Source organism: Paroedura picta, chromosome 10 (genome assembly GCF_049243985.1).
Source record: "Paroedura picta isolate Pp20150507F chromosome 10, Ppicta_v3.0, whole genome shotgun sequence".
In the NCBI taxonomy this organism is placed as follows: Eukaryota; Metazoa; Chordata; class Lepidosauria; order Squamata; family Gekkonidae; genus Paroedura; species Paroedura picta.
In genome coordinates, this window is record NC_135378.1 from 14,240,282 (window position 1) to 14,264,060 (window position 23,779).

Genomic DNA, 23,779 nt, shown 5'->3' on the forward strand with positions numbered 1-23,779 from the left:
CTTGGTAATCTGACCATTTAAAGCAGGGGTAGTCAAACTGCGGCCCTCCAGATGTCCATGGACTCCAATTCCCAGAAGCCCCTGCCAGCGAATGCTGGCAGGGGCTTCTGGGAATTGGAGTCCATGGACATCTGGAGGGCCGCAGTTTGACTACCCCTGATTTAAAGCATGCAATATTTTAAACAAGGGAGTGCCTTCAATCTGCTCACAGTTAGATTTACAAAACTACATGCGCACACAGACAGCACGAGTACATGCTAAGAAAGAAAAATCAACACCAACCTCATTCTTAGGCCTTGCTGAGAGCTGTCTCAAAATAAAAAATACATATAAGCCAAAATGAGAATATGCACAATAATTTATGAAGATTCATAATTCATAGGCTCTCCTCCATAAGTCAGAAGTGACTTGATGGCATTTCGCACACACAATCATTGCAATGTATAGAAATTTATTTTTTAAATTGGTGATGAAGTAGATGAGGCCACGGCAGTCTCTTTTTAAAAAAATCATCACCATGGTTTAGTATTCTATGCACAGTGTTTTTACTTCCAGTGTTTTATTTTTGTCATGGACCAAAAGAGCCCTATATATGAATAAAAAGAAAACTATATATTATTATCCCATGTGGTAGATGTATTCTGTAATTTAATTAATAAGCTTTCCAGTTAAACTGGAAATTTTTTTAATGTGGAAAGATTTGTTTGAAATACAATTCCATTAGATTGCAAAAAAAAATTTTTTTGGCAAATATAACAAAAAGGCTTCTAGGTCTTCTCAATTCATACATACTCACAATATACATGATGTAGTCCTTTTTTCATATAAACTTCTTATATTTACCTTTATCTGAATCAAAAATACATCCCTAGCCCAATCATGTTTACTACCACAGATATTAGCAAATGTTAAAGGTAAAAGGTAAAGGTATCCCCTGTGCAAGCACCGGGTCATGTCTGACCCTTGGGATGACGCCCTCTAGCGTTTTCATGGCAGACTCAATACGGGGTGGTTTGCCAGTATCTTCCCCAGTCATTACCAGTCATTTTTCTTTTTACTCAGATATACCTAATGCACATCTATAGTGGCAACTCTCTATGCAAGGATCCATCTATCCTCTTCTGCTTGCTTTTTCTGTTTCCCTTAGTATTCCCCCAGCAAGCTGGGTACTCATTTCACCGACCTCGGAAGGATGGAAGGCTGAGTCAACCTTGAGCCGGCTGCTGGGATTGAACTCCCAGCCTCATGGGCAGACAGCTTCAGACAACATTTCTGCTGCCTTACCACCCTGCGCCACAAGAGGCTCTTAGCAAATGTTAGTTATCATGAAATCATAACTCCAAGACATGCACCCCAATATAGAAAGTTTCCTTCCTTGGGTCCTAGAGATGTTAGGGGAGGGCGGTATACAAATGTAATGTAATTTCACTCCTACCCCATAGTACTCCCCACTCCCCAGTTTTATCTAAGAGTAAAACTGGAATTCTGAGGACTGAAAAGCTCCAACAAAATATTTTCTTTCAGAATGAGTGAAATACTTTATTAGATACTAAATCAAAATGTGAAATAATCTACAATGTTAAAGAATAATTCCTGTTCACATCACAACTTAATGGGACTAATTTTGTTCACAAATTGTTCACATATGCTATAATGTGTAATACCAGTTAGATATCAGGAAAAAGTTCAGCAGTGGGGTAGGCTGCCTAAGGAGGTGGTGAGCTCCCTCTGACTGACAGTCCCCCTGGCTGGACAGATCTTTATCCTGGATGCTTTAGGCTGATCCTGCATTAAGCAGGGGGTTGGTCTAGATGGCTTTTATGGCGCTTTCCAACCATATGGTTTTCAGGTTTGGGTGTACTGAACCCACAGATATCAATATTTCCAAATCCCAATACTGGTATGGTATTTGGAATTGATAAATATTCAGGAAGCCCTCAGCTCTTTTATATCCTATGGGGACCATTATATAAGGTGCTGCTGGTGCCTCTCCACAAAAGAACTTGCCAGGTTTAGAAAAGATTAATCCACAGAGTCCAAATTCTATGGACCCTCCAAAAGGTGACCCCATCTTCCACTGCTTTCAATGGAAGGAGAAGAAAGACATTTAAATGGAACATGGTCTCTTTAAATGTCTTTTGCAAGCTGTGTGTTAACTCCAAAAGCATTTAAAGGGCTCACTATACCCTTTAAATTTCTTCTGCAAGTGGCAAGTTTACCTGAAAGGCATCCAATGGGACTGCAATCCCTTTAATTGCCCTTTAAATTCAACCGTTCGGCTGTCCTGAAAAATTCCAAATATTTCCAGGATTTTTTGCGCTTGGTCATTTTGGATAGCTGAGATGCAGCATCCCTTTATATCCAGCTACATTTTTCTTTTTACTCAGATATACCTAATGCACATCTACAGTGGCAACTCTCTCCCCAAGGATCCATCTATCCTTGTTTGCTTTTTCGGTTTCCCTTAGCATTCCCTCAGTGATCCCTCCTCCCTCCCTGATGTGTTGGTTTTATTTACTTGCTGGACTGATTTAAAACTCTGGTTTTAACTTTGTTTTAATGACAGATTTGTATGTTGTGTTTAATGGATTTTAAGATGAGATTTTAATTTGCATGTTTTAATTTGTTAGCCACCCAATTGGCCATATGAGGGCAGAAAGACAGAGCAAGAAACTTGTTAAAAATAAATATGTAATTTTACTATTGAAGACCATGCTTATGAAAAAGTGTACTTTTCTTTGTTTGTATATACTCTCTGATAACAAAAGCTGAGACAATCATGCAAAACTAATGTGCAACTCTCCTCACAACTCTCCTCACTCATTTTAAAACCGGGTCTAGTTGAAATACTGCTTATAGAAAATGAAGGTATTTATATTTGTACTTTACTGTGCATTAATTTCATATACAAAATTATAAAAGATACATTTTATGTTATTAAAATATTTAGCGTTGACAAGAAAGCTTTTCCCAAATGTTTCTACTATTCTTCAGAAAACGGCTTCAAAATTTCCGGAAATTTTAAATCTCTGTGTTCCTGCGGTTGGATGCTTTTTCTTTTTACTTTATCCTCGAGACCAGGATATTTACAAGCCAGGCAATAACATGAAACAAGGTTTCAAAACACAAACCTCCAGTAAACCAGAAAAAATCACATGGTTTGTTTGGAACTTGGGCAATACCCACTCCTTAAACTTAATATGAAAGCATGCTCTGATTTAACCATTTATTTGAGGTGTGTGTGTGTGGGGGGGGTGATAAAGCTCTATCACAGATGTTATTTGCTTTCCTCCAACATCGCTTCCACTGGGAGATCCTGGAGCAATTTATAAATACAAGTATACCATACCAGTTAATAAGGTAGCCAGGTTCCCCCTGGCCACTGTCAAGGGATGGGAGGATAGGGTTGCCGGGTCCAGGTTGGAAAACTCCTGGAGATTTAGGGGTGGTGCCTGGGGAGGACAGGGAACTCAATGGGGTATTTTCTCCAGGGGAACTGATCTCTGTAGTCTGGGGGCGAACTGTAATTCCAGAGGATTCCCCAGTTCCCACTTGTAGGCTGACATTCCTATTCCTACCAGTTAATAATTTGATTATTTTTCCACCTTCAATCTATGAGTTTATGTGGAGATTTTAACAGACAGAATACAAGAAAAATTAGGATTTACTCACCATGGAGAAGTCCCATGTGACATCACATTCCATCCTATAAAGGAACTCAAAGTGCTCTTCCCTTCAGTCTGATTTACAAGAAATAAAAGAGAAAGAGAGAGAAAGAAGATTGTAATGTTGCTACTCTACGTATGTTGACCATCATGGAAAAAAAAGAGGGGAAGTGTTTATGAAAGTCTCTGTTTTTTTCCTCATGTAGAACGTACAATGGCAGCAGGAAAAGTGTATTTTTTCTCTCTTTGGGATGAAAGGAACGATCATTATCTGCTAAATCGAGAAATTCTGGGTCATAAACCTTGGCAAAAGGAAATTAGATCTAAGTCCAGCAGAATCTCACATTTTCTTTTGTCAAAAGTTAAACTATGAGACATTTGGGGGAGGGGGGGATCCCCAAAAGACTATATTTCAGTTAAGGCTTGTATCTATTAAAAGTCTCTTACTACCATTCCTCTGTTGCATTAGCTGAATAGGAGATGGCTGTATTATTTGCTGTAAAGCCCTGAATTCTCCAACAAGGACAATATTTGAAAACACATACAATATACTGCTGCAGACAACAGTATACATGCACTTGATATAAAGGATGCAAAGCTGATCCAAATAAAGGATTACACAAATTAATTTATACCTCTGGGAAAAAAGTAAAGTTTAACAAAACCTGTATTCAAAAATACTTAAAGGAAGACAATCTTGACAGAAAGAAAAATTAATCTCAATTAAAGATTACCTTTTCCCCATAAGAAATAACAAAGATTTTTGGGGTGTTGGCGGTGGAGTCTATTATTTGCTAGTTACCATATGTAGCCACTGATCAATATGTTTTAAATGAAACAGAGGAAACTGCCCACAGGTCACAGGGCAGGGGGTAGATATAATACCTACATTAGCCTGAAAAGAACACTTGACAGTTTTCTCCTGACTGCAACTTCTCCCCTACCCCGCCATTCAAAGTGACAAAAGTTGAGTCAGTTGTTCTCCAGCCCAACTCAGTCACATGACCATAGGGGGACTCAACTTAGAAACTGTTTGGTGGCCCCAAGAGGAGCAAAGAGGCCCCCCTTCCTCACCCCTTGCAATGTTCAGAGTCGCTCAGAGCCAGCAGAATGCTTTCTAAAGTGAGTCCTCCTTTGAATGCGGGATTGTGAGTTGGGTTGAGGGACCCTGGATTCAATTTGTGGCACAAGATTTGACCAGGTCTTGGGAGTCAGCATGTCAACATATTCATTTCTAAAGTTTGTAGTAACTGCCAGACTCTGTGAGACTGAAGTTTGCTATCTGGACAAGGCAGGACTGGTACCATATCAGGGCTAGAGGAAGTTAGACATGCTGTATTAGCACACCTGATACACTGAATGTCTGTATTTGGTAGTGCCCTTAAATACTGAGGCAACATAAGACACCGGTTAAGTCTTTGTTCCATGATTTCAGTATCAAAAGACAAGCCACTAATTCTGGCACAACAGAACATCTCTTGAAACTGGGATACAGCATATATACATAGCTAGCTCAAATGACACAAATGGGTCTTTCCGGCAGGTTTGCCAAACTCAAATTAACTAACAAAAGCCAAATTCATACAAAGAGAAAAGGAAAGGAAACAATCCTCGCTATGAATAAATCTCTCTAATACTCTTTTGTTTTGGAAGGGGACGGGAGGTGTCCTGGCATGCTGAAATAAGACTCTGTGCTGAGCCCCATTTTGTGTTCCGAACCGTTCATGGTGCTGTGAATTAACGATTCGTGTGGACAGGTAAAGGAGTTTTAAGCTCTTGAAAGAATAAGGTCTGAGAGAATATAATCTCTAGTTTGAATGATTTAGAATAGAATAAAACAAAGCGCAAAACAAAGGATGGAGATATAGGAAACAGTGTCTCTACTGAGATATTGGAGAAAAAAAACAGAACGAAGGGAGGAGCACTTTTAGTTCTACATAGAATGGAATATGATGCGGCATCTATAGGAAGACCTTTCATACAGCTCAAACAAGTCAGAGGGAGAAATGCCCACACAGAACAGGAAGAAGACAAGCAACCCATCTGCTGTCAGCAGCCTTTGTTGTTTCAGCCCTTCTTAGAGTGGCATTTGGTGCAGCATACCTACGCGTACTCAAGATGGAGAGATGTTCCTTCAGCACTTTTATCTTTAAAAAACATGACAAGCTGACAACCCTAAAAGCAGCAGTTAAAAAAAAAACGAAACAGAAAACTACAGATAACTACACGTAATTTATTACGAAGACAAGAAACTGCCTTGCACTGAAGGTCAGTATTAGGGATGCGTGAATCGGCCGCCGAAGCAGCTGTTCCCGCCCGTAGCAGCCAGCGTCGTGCCACCGGGGGGGGGGGCGCGGGAGGTGGAGCTCTGCGCCTGCATAAGTGCGCCTGCCGCCACCTGTGCCCCCCCCCGCGGCGGGGCTCTGGCTGCTACGGGCGGGAATGGTTGCTTTGGCAGCCGAATCGCACCACCTCAGTCAGTATTGTCTATTCAGACTGGCAGCGGCTCTCCAGGGATTCAGGCTGAGATCTTTCCCATCACCTCCTACCCAGGTCCTTTTACCTGGAGATGGCAGGGGACTGAACCTGGACCTTCTATGGACAAAGCAGATGCTCTACAACAGGGGTAGTCAAACTGCGGCCCTCCAGATGTCCATGGACTACAATTCCCAAAAGCCCGAATGCTGGCAGGGGCTTCTGGGAATTGTAGTCCATGGACATCTGGAGGGCCGCAGTTTGACTACCCCTGCTCTACAAAGACACCATGTCCCCTCCCTTGTAACACAACACTGAAGAAAAATAAAGTAAAAGCACAAGTCCAACAAATCACTGTTCAGACAGGAGCAAAATAAGCCTCTAAGTTAAGTAGCCTAAAATGCACACTGCAATCCTAAGCAGAGTTACACCCTTCTAAGCCCCTTGGCTTCAATGGATTGAAAAGGGTGTGACTCCACACAGGATGGCACTGCAAATTGTTTTGTTAAGCTGACAAACCCACTAATGTCTATGGGAAAATTTACACCAATTTTAATACATCTGGATTGTACCCAAGACCTTGACATACCCTTGAGTATACTGAAATCTTATCTGCCGACTTCAGCAGTTGATTTATTTTCACTCCTGTACAAGCTGTGCCTTGCAATCCCACTGTTTGGGTGTCTCCAGCATGATATTAGATCGTTTCTGTATACAACCAGGATTATGAAAGATAAAAACCATCTGTAACCTGGACTTTCTGCCACAGCAGCAACGTGAAGTTGAACACAGACAAACCTTTTGCACAAAACAACTGGGCAAATAAGTTGTCCCCGTCCACAAAGTGGCTAAGGAAATTTTGACGTACATCTGCTCCCAACTAAAATCTGACGAGATGGGGAGAAGTAAAATTTACAGTGGCAATCTGCTGCTTCAGAAATAGGTATTTCTATTCATCACATACAATTTCTTGAGAAATCCGGAGAAAACTGTCATCTACTAAGACCTTTGTTAGCTTTAGGCTAGTAACTCTTAAGTGTGCTTGCAATTCTCGTTATAAACAGAAAGTGGCTGAAAGGGCTAGTTTTAGATCATCATAGACATTAAGCATTCTGAGAATACTTCCTACGTTCTTTACATTGGGTAACAAAAAGAAACAGGAAGAAGGGCAGCTCATTAGTACCCTGCTCAATTTGTTCCCATCACTCAGCATCGAAACGTTGTAAATTCTGGTATCTCATTTGCTCTAATAAGGTATATTCTAGAGCAGGGGAAGTCAACCTGTGGTCCTCCAGATGTCCATGGACTACAACAGTGGTCCACAACCTTTCGGCTGCCACAGACCTCTGCTCCGGAGAGTGGGGAGAGGGTGGCCCGGGGGCCGGCAGGGGCGCAAACACGCGTGTGCGGCAGTCCGCGCATGCGCGTTTGCGCCGCCGCCATGCCGGCGGCCGCGGCTTGAACTCCCGGCCCCTCCGGGCTGCCAGCAAATCGGCCGCCAAAGCGGCCGATTAGCTTGCGGCTTGGCAAGCTTCTCTTCCCTCCCCCGCCCGAAACAAAAGCTTGCCGGGCCGCAAGCTAATCGGCCGCTTCGACGGCCGATTTGCTCGCGGCCTGGCGAGCTTCTCGCTTCGGGCGGGGGAGGGAAGAAGCCGCGGCCCGGCGCCAAGGCCTTCGTGGCCCGGCACCGGGCCGCGGACTGCAGGTTGGGGACCACTGGACTACAATTCCCATGAGCTCCTGCCAGTATTTTCTGGCAGGGGCTCATGGGAATTGTAGTCCATGGACATCTGGAGGACCACAGGTTGACTTCCCCTGCTCTAGAGTCAATCTCCATTTACAAAGAACTGGGTTTACAAATGCAATGGGAGACTATAAATGGTTATTGCCTAAAACTTGCATTAAATTAATTTGTGAGCTATAGCATTCCAAGCGCAAGAAATCCCATTTTTACCTACTTTCATTTTCGGTATCAAAGACAGATAATCTCTGAAGTCTGAAAATCTACGTACCTGTAAACAGCAATGTGCCCAGGTAACATTTCGGGTATAAATAACCTGATTTTATTTAAATGGGTGTCTATAAATACTAATTAATAAATAAAATAAAATGCTATAATTTAACAATGTGTGTCTTAATAGATAATGTTCCCAGCAAGTCCTTGTTACTTTTCTAATCACAGTCTGACGTTATGTGCCTTGCAGAAGCACATGAGGATTCAGGAACTGCAATCATGTTTGAAGGCTCTCAAACCTGAAAATACTAGCACTTTCAAACAAATCCATGCTTAAAGAGCAACATGGTTAAACAGGCACATTTAAAAGATGTTTTTCTATAAATCATGTCAATGCCCTTCTTACAAAGTAAAGGGAACTTACCGCAAGCCATAGCAAGGCAATGTGATGAACCTGAACATTGCCAGAAAAACTCGTAACGGAAGGAGAGTGAACACGTAGAGAAAAGCATCCAGGCACAAGAAGATTCCAAAAATCATCAGCTAAATTTGGGGGGGGGGGGGGGAGAAATAGGGTCAAAACAAAAGACAGAAAATAAGAACAATGTCACCTAAACATCGCTTCTTGGTTAATACAATAATAATTTATGCTTGTAAATTGGCCAACCAAGTCATTCACTGCAGATAAGGAACACAACAAAATCCCAATTATCTAGATCAGTGGTTCTCAACCTGGGGGTCGGGACACCTTTGGGGGCCCAATGACCCTTTCAGAGGGGTCGCGGCAGGGCGGGCAGCGTGGCCAGGGGGGCGCCATGCACACAACAGCCTTGTGGGTAGATCGAGATAGAGCGTTCATCTGTCTGGAGCAGTGGAAAAGAGCGAGAAAAGCATGGTGGGACAAGAGGCAGAACTGAACTGAGAAATCCCGGAGGGAAAAACAATTTATATACAATAATGAACCATGGATCTTCACGCCATTGGTCAGTTTCAGTTTAATTTCTGTGAAAGAACACCTGCCTAATTTTATGGTTGGGGGTCACCATAACACGAGAAACTGTATTAAAGGGTCATGGCATTAGGAAGGTTAAGAACCTTCTACATCAACTTCAGTCGGAATTCAGGGTTTAGCGACTGCTTTCATTGCTCATGTTAAAGATTTCTGACAGACCTCTCAGAAGTTTTCCACACCATTACTTATGGGGAACTTTCCAAGTTTTTCGATATCTGTCAAATGTCCATGTCAAATTGTGACTGGATGTAACCACCCAAATACTTAAAATTTATCTATTTATTTAATTAATTTACAATTTGATTTTTATACCACTGCTCCCTGTAAGCAGCCTCAGGGCAGTTTACATAACAAACAAGGTTGACTCAGCCTTCCATCCTTCCGAGGTCAGTAAAATGAGTACCCAGCTTGCTGGGGGGTAAAACGGTAGTGACTTGGGAAGGGAATGGCAAACCACCCCGTATTGAGTCTGCCATGAAAACGCTAGAGGGCATCACCCCAAGGGTCAGACATGACTCGGTGCTTGCACAGGGGATACCTTTACCTTTACCCCCATTGCCACCTGCAAGCATGACATGCTGTCTCCAGCCAACCCTACCTGACTTGGATAATCCACCTATGACCTTTTGCAAGCTAGTAATAATCTTGACATTCTAGTAGTAACCAACTCAGTGTTCCTCCTAAGCCCCCCTTCCTCCAGCCCATAAGCAAGTGCGACACTTCCTGCTGACTCAACCTGCAATATTTCTGTCTTTAAAACTTTCCATAAATGATAAATATAATGGCTTCAATCAAGACTAGGCAATTATACAGTCATCAGGATTCTGCTCATAGTGCCATTTTCCCACCTCTCCCCTCTCAGGGCAGCTTAAAATGTCCAATGAAATTCTGTTCTTAAAAGAGAGGGGGCCCACAGGATCAAGATTTCAGGGGGAATTCTGAGAATGCTTAGGGCTGATCTTGCGTTGAGCAGGGGGTTGGAAGGGGCCTGTATGGCCCCTTCCAACTCTATGATTCTATGAGATCTTATGAATGATGGCCAGAGGCAGAGCTAGACTGCTGGGGAGAAAGCAAAGACCACGTGGAGAGTTATAGCATGGCAAGGGGCTTCCCCCCCCCTTCTTCTTTTGTCTCCTCTAACTGAAGCTGCTCTCTCCCTCTCCCTCTGTGTGTGTGGGGGGGGAGAGGGAGGGCAGGCAATATTTGTATATGAGTGGGCATTTTTGTAGCCTGCTAGAGTGTGCTTTGTTGTGTTTATTGTTAAGAGTTATTGTCTGTGCCTGTGCCTGACTGAGCAGGTGTATGCTGGGGGTGGTGAGCAGCAAAGGGATTATAAGCCCCACTCTGTGCTGGGCTGTGACCCTGTGAGTTAAAGGCTCTTCCTCACGAGAGCCACAAGCAAAAGGGTTCTTGTCCTGTGACTCCTTGCCTGCAGACTGTCTGGGGATCACCCTAACTACTTTATCCTGAAATAAAGGTTTGAGAGTCAAGGAATCTATTTTTTGGAAGACATGAATACTCAAGGCTCACATCCCATCACCTGCAAGGAGTGTGCAATGTTTGTTTTCCTCCCTAAAAATGAGCAGACAGTGTGATGTGGTGGTAAAGAAGGCCAATGTAGACTTGGGCTGTATTAACACAGGCACCACATCAAAATCACAGTGCTGTATACCGCATTGGTCAGACCCCACCTGGAGTAGTGTGTAGTTCTGGAGGCCTTACTTCAAAAAGGGCGTGGACAAAATTGAGAGGGTTCAGAGGAGAGTGACAAGAATGGTCCGGGGCCTGGGAACCAAAACCTATAAAGGAAAGGTTGAGGGTCTTGAGGGTAGTTCAAGCAGTGGAAAGGGCTGCCTAAGGAGGTGGTGAGCTCCCCCTCACTGTCTTCTGGACAGATCCTTATCCTGGATGCTTAGGGCTTATCCTGCATTGAGCAGGGGATTGGACTCGATGGCCTGTATAGCCTCTTCCAACTCTATGATTCTATAAATCCTTGCACATATGGAAAGGTTAATTCATTTGAATCCATCCCAATAATAGAAACACCATGTTGAAAATGTTTCAAATTGACTGAACTGTGCTCACTATATTTTAACTAAGAATCAGTTAGTGATATGCATGCTTCTTTAAGATATATAAATTTCAATCTGAATTGCTTGACTATAATTAAGCCTATTTTCTTGGAAATGTAAGTGATTCATCTGAAACACTGTTCTGTCACTCTTTAACAGACGGGAAGACACTGTTCCTATTTTAAAAGTGTTCTCTCAGCATATATCACATTTCAGCTTCCAGCAAAGCAACAGTACACTTGGCAATATGTTCCGGCAGTAGATTCAAAGATTAAATTATCAAGAATTGTGAAACAGGCGAAAGATTTATGTGATCTGAAGAGAAACTCTGGCAGAAATGCAAGATTGGGACACTATGGAATACTCAGCATCAGCATATTGGTAAAGTGTTTTATTGATGCCAAGTGAAAAATCACTTACAGTAAAAATAAACAGAATGTTTTCAATATTATAAAAATGTCCTCTTTACTAATCTGTACTCATATCTGCATGTAACAGGATTTTGTCCTGTACATTTATAATGGTTTCTTTTTTGTTTGATACAGAATTCAATGGAATATGGAATATTTTGAAATAAAGGGAAATTTGAAATTTAAAAAATCCAGAATTTCTAAATGTAGGAGCAGTGCAGGCATTTTCAGAATTCTATTCTTGCATCAATACTGCACAGGGCCCTTGTAAGACAGAGAAGCAAAGATAAACATGACTAGCTGTAAGAAGATTATGTCACGGTTCCTACTTGTATATAACTGCCCAGGAAAGGATCCTAGAACTGATAGAAATCAACGTACTATCATCTAAAGCAGCGGTTTTCAACCTTGGGGTCACGAACCCATTTGGGGTCGCATGGCCTCTTCCCCGGGGTCGCCAGGTTGCTCACCACCACAGTGGTAGTGAGAGGCGGGAAGCAGCAGTGGCAGGGGTGGCATGTGGAGGCGGGCGAAGGTGGCGGAGCCATGGCAATGGCCGCCTCCACACACCTCGATTGTTGTGTGCATGCATGTGCACTCACACACCACCCACACGCTCTGCACACACGATGCCGCCGCACCAGCCGCCACCAAAGTTGGGGTTGCGGCAAAGAAAAGGCTGAGAACTGCTGATCTAAAGGGATATGTTTGTCAAAAGGGGGAAGGAACCGTGCCTTCCACCCACTAAGAAATACTACTTAGTGTGGCATTTATGGATTTGTATAATCTAGTACAGGGGTAGTCAAACTGCGGCCCTCCAGATGTCCATGGACTACAATTCCCAGGAGAACCCTGCCAGCGAATGCTGGCAGGGGGCTCCTGGGAATTGTAGTCCATGGACATCTGGAGGGCCGCAGTTTGACTACCCCTGATGTAGTATGTCATCTAACGGGAAGACCGTCAATTAGAAGGTCTGCAAAGAAAATTAAATGTGTTCATGATGTTGTTTAATTAGTTTCAAAGCTGGGCTTGAGACAGAAGTTATTAGTGGCACCAGATAAGAAACCTACATCTTCAGGAAGCTTAGGATTAGGGATGGGGCACGATGCGTGTGTTAAGACTTTCATAGGGCAGACTTTCATAACTCATACATGACGAGAATCATCCTGCTAACCAGAATACTGGAAAAGAAAGGAGTAAGTGATGGGTGACCTCTCTTTAAACAAGAGCTATTGCATGCTCAAGCCATGACTATTCTAGCAAGACAGAAATGTGGTAGGGGATCCAAGAAGCCTATTTGGATGAACAGAGAACTTCAGAAGGAGCTAAAGAAGAACAAGAAAATGTTCAAGAAATGGAGGGATGGACAGACCTCTAAAGAACAGTATCTGCAGGTTACTAGGCATTATAGATTAGCCATCAGAGAAGCCAAAGCTAGAAGTGAGCTGAGATTGGCCAGGGAAGTCCATTATGTCAAAAAAAGCTTCTTCAATTATGTAAGGAGCAAACGTAAGGTAAATGAGGCAACAGGCCTGCCGTTGGGTAAAGATGGAGAGACTCTGACAGATGACAGAGAGAAAGCAGAAAAGCTCAGTACTGGGAAAATATGGACACATCTAGGGCTGGAAGTAGGCAAGGTATAATGTCTGGGTAGCAGGCTGGCATGGACAGAGAGATTGTCGAGAGGCACCTGGCTGCACTGGATGAATTCAAATCCCCTGGGTCAGATGGTGTCACCTGAGAATGCTGGTAGAACTTTCTGGAGTGTTTGTGGAACCCTCGTCCATTATCTTTAGGACCTTTTGGAGGACTAGAGATGTACCAATATCAGTTGCATGACCGTCCAAATAGATATGGCAGAAAGGGCTCCTTCATGGTGATAAAAAAAGGGAAATTGGGAAAGGTAGCTAGGGACAGGCCATGACATCACTCTTCACATTACACCTGCATGTTGACTTAAGTGTATCTCTCCTTCAGTTTTGCTAACTTAAGCACAATGCTGGTCAGGGTCTCTTGTGGGCTCCAGCAGTACTGAAGTGGAATCAACCAACTAGCCTTCCTCCAGCCTAAACAGACTTCCTACTACTTAAATGGCCACCATTTGGAGAATGGATCCTTAAATTGTAGGAAAGCTTTGGACTTGAGCCAAGAGACAAGATAGGGTATATTTCCATAAATAAATGAACAAGCAGACATTGCTCAGTGAATTGCTATGGCAGGGGTAGGATCCAACCCCCTATTTCCACAACTACAGCTTTAGTCGTAGTCTGCATGGCTGAGACCATCCCATGCATACCAATGGGGAATAATGAAAGGAAGGGGTACACAATGGGACACACCCTCTGAGGATACAAGAGCCTCATTATGAACTTTTCACACAACCAGCCCTATGATTGGGTGATTGGATTGTTATTCTCTGGAGGGGGAGAGTTGTCTTCCATCCACACACCTCTAAGGACCCAAACATCAGCATGGAATTCCAGATTGTGCCTTTATTTCTACAGTTTCTCTCTTCACTGAACTACGAGTGGCTTCCATTTGACTGAGTGGGCTCCTTCCCCTTGCAAGTAACTTGCTCCCTTCACATGATATTTCCTACAATGAGGTTTGAAACCATCTCCTGGGAGGAGAAGGTAGCACAGGTGTACAAGTTCTCCTTGCATACTTTCTCCTCAGAATCCTTGTGTGGCAGATATAAGCTGCTTCTCATCGCACTAGGTGAGCAATGGCATACATGCTGTGACATCTTTCAGGATAGACCTTGTGTGGGGGTGCAGTGGAATGTATGGAATGATGTTCCTAGGAAGTCCACAATATCTTTTCTTCCTGGTGGGTGTCTTCCATACATGGAATTATGGGAATATTGCCAGCAGCTGGTGATTGTGATGCTTTGGGAGTGGTTGTCATAACTATCTGGGCATCCTTGTTACTTTTAGGCACAACAGCACAAATTAAGACTCAGTAATTACCATCTTTGCTTGCAACACTGAGTAGACCGGTAAAGTCATTCAATGGTATATAGGCCTATGCATCTAAACTTAAACTTAAGTAGGAAAGATATATACCTTGCTAATATCTCTTTAATTTCCTTTTCCAGCCAAGGCCCAATAACAATTTTGAAAGGAGTTTGGCTTCCCACTGGGCACACTAAATGCTTTTCTAATCAGTATACATATTTAAATTAAAAAATTAAAATGAAACAGTAAGTTTTAAAATCCTAGAATGTATTTCTCCCACATACACACACTCTGGAGCAGGGCTGGTCAAACTGTGGATCTCCAGATGTCCATGGAATACATGCTGGCAGGGGCTGATGGGAATTGTAGTCCATGGACACCTAGAGTACCATAGTTTGGCCATCACTGCTCTAAAGGCATCTGCATTGCAGCCAATTCCAGCCAATTTTGTAATATCATTCTTCCAAAGATAGTCATACTTCAATAGTCAAGGAACTGATTTAAAAAAAAACATGTACATGGTGCTTCCTCTAGAACAGTGATCCCCAACCTTTTTCAGGCCGGAGACCGGGGGGGGGGGTGGAGAGGGAGGACCAGGGACCAGGGGGGAGAAGAGGGAGGTGCGGGCATCGGTGCTGCGCCATGGGGGGAGGAGGGAGGCGCCCACTGGCGCGCTGGCGCCTCCCTCCCCTCTACCACGGCCAGGCACCAAGGGCTCCACACCCTGACACCGGTCCACGGCCTGGGGGTTGGGGAACACTGCTCTAGAAGACTATATCACTCTGCTATGACATTCCAGTTTTATCTGACAAATGTCTGCTACAACTGTCAACCAGCCTTGATTTTTAAAAAGGTATTTTATCCTCCTCTTCTATTAGTTTGCCTCTGAATCATTTTCAAGCCCCTCACAAAAACCATCAATCAATTTGAAAAGAAAACCAAACTGCTCTTATTGTGATTAAAGTGTGCTTGTTCCTGGCACCCTAAAGAGAGTGTTCAGGGTGCATTTATTTGTGAGTAAGTTCCACAGAACACAGTAGAACTTACTTTTAAGTAAGCATGCCTAGGATTGAGCAATACAAACTGACCACAGGATTGGACAGCAGAAATTTAACATGGGCATATGCTCAATGTTCCAGCCCTGTGAATGTGCTACTGGACTTGAATTTAGCTTTTCTACTGTGTTTGTGCTGCCCTAGCTGCCCAGAGATCAGATTGTAATAATCCCTGTATATGTTTAATCTCACAAATCAATGGCAAGCTGTTTGCATTTTGTTACTGGTTAAGCAAAGAAGTTCTAGCTGACGTAGATCACCTTTGGATACAAGCAACCATCTCTTGTACAGCAAAGGTTAGCATTTGCCTGGACGAGTCTCAGCAGATAGTGGAGATCAAAGCCCTCAGGATTGAGCCCTTGGAGTTTCAACTACAATTATATTAAAAAACAGCAATGAAATAAAAGAAAGCCAAGGACAGACAGTCTGTTCACCAATTCTTTAGTTTGCAAATTTAAACCAATCAGAATATCCTAAATCAAAATACCACCCAGTTGGCTTCCACCGTATTTATATAACAAATCCCTTCTCTCAAAGTGTTATTTGCTAACATTAAACCAGAGGATACAGTTAGAAGGTGAAACTAAGGTTACTGGGGGGAAAACAAGCAAGCAGGAAGAAACACAGGATAGAAAAAAATTTCAGCTAGTAGTGCAAATATTTAATATTTTAAGTAGGATCCCTGAAATAATCACATAAAACACAGGGACATTTGTGCTCAATCCAAACTTGTAAAACATAGACTTGAGCAAAAGAAAATTGGAATCACCAACTATGTACAACTACAACATCAAAATTCAGCTTAACAGCAGCCTCACATGAGAAACTGGGATACAGGAGAATGCTGAAATTCGGTCTGTACTCACACAAAATTAGCAATTTACAGAACGGACTTCTGTATAGCCTTCTGATCTAGGTGGCTCTTTCTGCATTGAAAGAGCCACCTTCTGGAAGAAGTCTCCGTAGATTTGAAGAAGGCTTCCAACTTGAACCAAGAGGAAGAATAAGGTATAAATATTTTAGTGAGTAAATTTTGCACAGTGGAATGGTAGGATAGAGGGACTGCTACAGCAGTGGTCCCCAACCTATTCCTCACCGGATACCGGTCAACGCTTGACAATTTTACTGAGGCCTGTGGAGGGGTAGTCTTTTGCCAAGAGATGTCGCCGCTGCCTGAGCCCGTGCTCCACTTGCTTTCCTGCCAGCGCCCCTGACTTCCTGCTGCCCACTGGCGGTGCTGCCAGCAGCAGCTGCACAGTGCCACACTGAAGGGGAGCCCCAGCCATGGTGGCCGCCAGAGAGCACCAAAGGTGAGCTGGTGGCAGAGTGGCAGGACAGCCCCCAAGGCAGCAGCTGGGGAGGAGGACGAGGAGGAGCCGTGGCTCAGTACCGACTGATCCACAGACTGGACCGGCACCGGTCCCTGGACCGGGGGTTGGGGACAGCTGTGCTACAGTTTCTCATGCACATTAAAGTCTGAAACAGTACAAAGTACAGCACTTATTTCTTTTGGGACCGCCAATCGTACAGTCTAGCCATCAGTGATCCTTCAATGATACCTGGGGCCAAGGTCTCTTCCAATCCCAATGATAACTGGGGCCAAGGTCTCTTCTTCTTCCATAATGTGAAAACTTCAGAACGTATCACCTCTCTCCACATTTTTTAAAAAATTACAGAACAGATTTCAATTAGAGGATTTGGTTCTTATATGCTGCTTTTCTTTACCCGAATGAGTCTCAAGGCAGCTTACATTCACCTTCCCTTTCCTCTCCCCACCACAGACACCCTGTGAGGGAGGTGAGGCTGAGAAAGCCCTGATATTCCTGCTTGGTCAGAACAGCTTTATCAGTGCTGTGGTGAGCCCAAGGTCACCTAGCTGGCTGCATGTGAAGGAGCAGGGAATCAAACTCAGCTCACCAGATGAGAAATCCACGCTCCTAACCACTAAACCAAGCTGGCTCTTTGAAACTGAATTTCTTCACCAAGCTACGATTAGATCGAAAAATCAAGAGACCAATAATTTTTCTGCAAGTCTAAAAGAATGATCCAGTTATTAACAATGCTACTTAGCATCTGTTTAGGGCCGTAATTGGTAAAGACTCTTTTCTTGGCATAACTAATCTGTGAAGCATTTATAACCACTTGAGTAACTTCCCAATTCACAGACCTGCTTCTTCGCCAGCCTACTAGACCTAACAGTGTGGCCGGCATCCATTTGCTGCCTTCTCTGCGGCTTCTCCCACTGGCAGAGCCAAGTTGCATTTAAATCAGACCACTGCTTATCTTTTTGGCGGTAAAACCACCACAGGGGGGGGGGAAATGATGCTCTGGCCGCACATGATGTTCTCCCTCGTACACCATCACTTCTTTGGAACCCAGCCTATATATTTAATAAGCAAATGCTATAAAATGTCCTTTGGTGACTCAAAGCAGAAGCAAAACAATAAAGTGCAATATTCAGTTCTTCCATTTGCCTTCTATGAACTCACATAATGCATTTTGTGCTTTATTGGCATCTGCTTATGCTATCTGTCTACCTGCATAAAGAAGGAAGATGCAAGCCAGATTTAATCATATCTGCCTCTTTCCCATTAAAAACACACTTTTTCTAAAATGCTTGCTTTGCAGCTGTTACTTTTGTATAATAAAATATCAAACTAATGGATTGCTAAGTTTACCTTTTCCAGTTCTCTAGGTATTCGCAGGCACGTGTAGACCCTCTCTCTCCGTTCTGTGTACTTTGCTTCATTATGCTCAAGGAAGTAACCTCTGGTTAGCTCTGCATTGATGAACCGCAGTAGTGAAAGATCTGCAAGAGAAAAGTACGGAAGGGCAAAATTGAATAAAACCCAATTCAAGAATTTCTAAGCAGGTTTTTCCAAATTTCAAAAAACATTTCTTGCTTCCCACCCCCCCAAGGTTAAATAGTTATTAGAAGCAAATTCCCAAGTAGCCAGAGTTTTATTTAGCTTCCACACACTGTAAAATCACGACTGGCTTGCTTGTTCATTCCAATGACAAAATCTCATCCTTTCCTCTCCACAACAAAGAACTGGTTCTTATATGCTGTTTGTCTCTACCTGAAAGAGTCTGAAAGTGGCTTACAGTCGCCTTCCCTTTCCTCTCCCCACAACAGACACCCTGTGAGGTAGGTGAGGTGAGAGAGCCCTAATATTCCTGCTCAGCCAGAACAGCTTTCTCAGTGCTGTGGCGAGCCCAAGGTCACCCAGCTGGCTGCATGCGGAGGAGCGGGGAGGCTCGCCAGACTAGAAGTCAGCCCTCCTAACCATTACACCAAGCAGGTGTAGAGAATGAAGAAATCACCAAACTGTCAAACCCTCACATATGCAGGCTTCCAAATCAGGATATATGTTTTAATCCTCAACATTTTACAAAGAAATCCTATACTGCATTTAAGGCCCAATATCAAAGACTTGCTGTAAACGGTAATGACTGGGGAAGGCACTGACAAACCACCCCATATTGAGTCTGCCATGAAAATGCTAGAGGGCGTCACCCCAAGGGTCAGACATGACCCGGTGCTTGCACAGGGCATACCTTTACCTTTACCTTTTTATCAAAGACTTAGGCCAATTCTCAGGTGAAGAATATGTGAATTTTTAATAATGAACTATAAAACTCTTAAAGCCTTTTAAAGAGATGGTACTCTGGCGAAAAAGACTGACGGGCACAATCAGTTAAGTTTGTATTACGGCTAAAAGGTTTAACTCCTCAAAAAGAGCTTCATGATTACCATAATAATCTTTAATAAAAGAGTGAAGAGGGCCTGGAAAACTACAGGCCAGTGAGTCTGACCTCCATGGCAGGGAAGATAATGGAGCAGATTTTAAAGGGGGTGATCGGTAAACATCTGAAGGACAGCTTAATCAGAGTCCAGTAGCACCTTTAAGACCAACAAAGATTTATGCAGGGCGTAAGCTTTCGAGTGAAAGCACCCTTCGTCAGACTATGATCTTATATTCCCTGTCATGTCATGTCATTATATTCCCTGTCATGTAAGAAGATCATAGTCTGAGGAAGAGTGCTTGCACTCGAAAGCTCACGCCCTGAATAAATCTTTGTTGCTCTTAAAGGTGCTACTGGACTCTGGTTTTATTGTGCTACTTCAGAACAACACAGATACCCATTTGAATCTAACCTGAAGGACAGTTTGTTGATTCGGGGAAGTCAGCATGAATTTCCCTCCAACTGATCCTGCTAGACCAACCAGGTTTTCTTCTTTGACTCAGTGATGGGCTTACTAGATCATGGTTATAAAACTGCACCCAAAGAGGGCAGCCCCAAGATGCTTCCATGCTTGAGAGGACAGGCAGGGGCAGAAGGGCAAGGTCTCAGCCAACTGCTGTCAGGAACTGATTATCTAGTTGCCTTTTATCTTTAACTGCTCCTGCGGAGTGGAATAAATAAAAGAGTAAGCCCAAAGGGGGAGGAGAAAGGGCGGGCTCTATCTGGGATAAAAACTCAGAGGGCCCAATCAGGAGCCGCAGAGCGCAGCTCCCCATTGGCTGCTTGGCCCAGCCTCGCCTTGCCTGGACTCACCGCACACAAGGAGAAGCAGCCTTCCCGGATGGTGAGTACTCCCGACGGCTTCCCCTCACCCTCGTGAAAGGAGCAGGGACGCAGCATCGCGGACGCCCCGTCCCTACTCCTTTCCCGCCAGGGGTCCCTTCCCACTGGCCATTCCCCACCGCCACTTCCCCACACCCAGACACACAGCCTCACCAGCCAACCCCCCTGGCCGCCCCCCCTCGCCCCGCCGCCGCTTCCCAACGACCACAGATACACAGACACGCACACACACACAAACCCTCCTGGCCGTCCCCCTCGCCCCGCCGCTGCTTCCCCGCCCCCACAGACACACGCGCACACACACCACGCTCTGCCACCCCTCCCCCCACCCCACACATCCATGCACACACTCCTCTCTACCCTCCCTCTTTCCTCCCCCTCCCCATTCACCCCCCCGCGATTCCCCCTCCCCTTTCACCTACCTCTCTGTCTGCCTTCCTTTCTTCCTTCTTACTTCCTCTCTCCCACCCCACACATCCACGCACACACTCCTTTCTACCCCCCTTTCCTCCCCACCTCTCCCTCTCGATTCGCCCCCCATTCCCCTCCAACCTACACCCCCGTCCCCTCCCCTTTCACCTACCTCTCTGCCTGCCTGCCTGCCTTCCTTTCTTCCTGACTTCCTCTATTTCTCCATCTCCTTCCTGTCTCTGTCTTTCCCTCTCACTTGCTTTCTGTCTCTCTCCTTTACTTTCTTTCTTTCTCCCTTCTACCCATCCCTTCAACCACTCCTTGCCCTTTTTTCTCCCTCCCCTTCCTCCTTTCCTCTTCTTCCTTCCTTCCCCAGTCTGTTCTCCCCTTCTGCTAGGGCCCGCTGTATTTCTTCGACAGCGGGCTTATTTTCTAGTTATAATGTGGACATATTTACTGAACTCAAGATGTTTCCCATACAATTCAATCTCAAGTAAATACAATCAAATCCAAATTGCTATTTTTCCTATTCATCTCTAATCTGTTAACCATTTACATTATGCTGTATGTTAATTTACTCTCACACTTTGCCTGTAAGTATGAACTGATTCCTTCCATTCCATGAGATTGCATCTGAAGAAGTGCACATACACACAAAAGCTCATGCCTTGAATAAAACTTTGTTGGTCTTAAAGGTGCCCTCTGGACTCTAAATTTGTTTTGCTGGTTCAGACCAACACGGCTACCCACTTGACTCTGACTGGAATGGCAGTCTGAGTATCATTTAGCTGTTGACCATACAATACATTTATTAATGTGACACCATTTTATTACTTTTACTGTTTATTAGTTCTGGTCAGGTTTTCTATTGCATGTCAACAGCCTTTAGTCTTTGGAAAGTCAGCATGTAAGTGTTTAAAATAAATTTATTATAGAGTATTGCTTCAGTACTGCTGTTCAATGCAGCTTTATATGCCCAGTAAGCTTCAAGAAATGTCCTTTGGGACAGCAAGCAACATTGGGCAAATAACTAACCAAGCAATGTCTGGATACAGAAACTATTTGAGCATTTATCTTACTTTCCATTTAGACATTATATTGGAGACATATGGGTGAGCTGTTGTGGCTTCTTATCTTGAGAAGGATATGAGGAGATGATGGCAATTTAGACCAACATTCAGATGACTCAAGTAACTGAAGTAGCATGCACACAAAAGCATGCACCTTGGATAAAACTCGGTTGATACTTAAAGGTGCCAATGGGAAAAAATTCTTTGTTCTGCTGCTTCAGACCAACATGGCTATCCACCTGAAACAGCTGAAGTATGTCTGTAATCTAAGCAGTGAGAACTAGTAATGGGCATGAACCACCTCACAATCCTAAATTCCCAACAAATGTGGCCAGTTCAAGGGAGACACCTCCCCCAAACATTTTCCGGACGTCCAGTTGGGCTTGGGCCACTTAAACCCTCCATTTATCTTTCCCCCTTCCAATTGGTGAGAAGCAAAATGGAAGGTTTAAATGGCTGCTAGTCATTTTGGCAATCCATTTTGCTTGCTCCCTCCTGTTTGGAAGCTGGAGGTAACGATATCAATCAGTCTTATAGCAGGGTATGCACCAGTGTGGTGTGAGGCTGAGATGGCTGACAACCATTTAAACCCCCGTTTCACTTCCCCCTGCTTCCAAGCAGAGACAAGCGAAATGGACCAGTCCAAACCAGCTGGTTTGTTTCAGGGCTTCTGGTTCATTTGGGTTTGTTTCAAGAACACCCTGAATCCTAAAGTAAACTAGAATCCTAAAGCAAACAGGAAAACATATCACAAAGGCCCTCATAGGTGAACAAGCTAGGGTCCACAGCAACCTGGGGTTTCTGATCCATGTAAGACTATTGTAGTTTTCAGGTTTAGATGATTGACAGAAAGCTATACAGAAGCTTCTGCCAAAGGGCCCAACTGAAACACACTGAGAGAAAGTGTCTACATGAACTGCCATCATAATGCATAATCCGGCATGTGAACCAAGATTAACATCTTTAAGGCCTTCTGCCTACAAATGAAGAAGGAAACTGATCAACAAAATGAGATAAGCCCTAGCAAGTCTGCCAAGTCACAACTCTACAAACTCAAGTCTGCAGTAAGTGGCATTAAGTCCGTAACTGGCAGCAGTGCTTCGGCTAAAATGGCCTGAGCTAAAATTATCAGACTTTACAAAGTGTTCTATGATTAACAGGATGCGTAATAGGAAAGTACAGCTCCATTATACCAAAAAGGTACATAAGGGAGATGGCAGCTCTCCACGGAATTGGTAGTCCCATCTAACATAGCATTTATTAAAAGCCCCCGCCAACAAGGAATTCTTCAGAGTCAAGTTTTTCCAATACAGAATGCAGTCCTGAATCATCTGTGATGGACAGCACTTTGAAAGTCCACTCACAGCCTGAGCTAGCCTCATAGCATGGTTCCTGAGTTATAAAAATGACGCTCACTGTCACACTGTTAGATCTTTTTGGCTTTACTCAGCCCCGGAAATCTTTGGGGAAGCTGAAGAGCCCTTTTTCTTATAACCCTTTATCAACCCTTATAAGCCCTTCTAATAAATTTAAAAAATAATTTTACAAAGAGGAGCAGGGAAGTTGGAATGAGGAGACTAAGCTTTATCTATGAAAATCAGATATTTTACAGTTTAGAAGCCTGTGGTTACAGACTTTGAGATGTTTACAGGCTTTTCTTTCAGGCATCAAGATTTCTTTTAAACTGAGAGGTTTTATTACTTGTGTTTATCCACCAAACACATCTGTTTTCCTTTTTTATCTTTTTGAGTTCCACTGAACTCCCCCGGCTCCTAGAAAGTGGGCACTCTTGCTAGTACCACCACTTTCTCCCTTCCTAGAGGTACCAATATCCCACTGTCTACTGAAGCAGTTCCTCACACAAAAGACTCAGAGGAAATAGACACACCTGATTTCCCCTTTCTAACTGGGCAGGGATCCTCCTTTTGTCCTTAGAAGAATTCTCCTCCCAATTTGGCTCATTTTGCTCAAATTCCCTCTGCTTAATATCTGCCCCAGTTATCCAGGCACAGGGTGTAGAAAAGTCAGTTCTCTAACTAGAGTTTCTCAGAGTGGATGATATGCTAAGGATCCATCAGACTACCGTCTGAACCAGAATCAAATCAGAC

The 23,779-nt window shown here is 43.7% G+C and overlaps 1 protein-coding gene across 2 annotated transcripts in view; it reads right to left on the bottom strand.

Annotated features, from left to right (window-relative positions):
* The window catches only part of TAPT1 (transmembrane anterior posterior transformation 1), a 68,340-nt gene that overhangs the window by 29,910 nt on the left and 14,651 nt on the right, over window positions 1-23,779 (bottom strand). The window contains exons 2-4 of one of the 2 annotated variants that reach the window (XM_077301089.1): window positions 18,279-18,409; window positions 8,519-8,637; window positions 283-306 (exon numbers count right to left, since the gene is read on the bottom strand). In XM_077301089.1, coding sequence (XP_077157204.1) covers window positions 283-306; window positions 8,519-8,637; window positions 18,279-18,409 — 274 coding nt within the window. The remainder of the gene's footprint in view (window positions 1-282; window positions 307-8,518; window positions 8,638-18,278; window positions 18,410-23,779) is intronic. The other variant, XM_077301090.1, reaches the window with a different exon arrangement.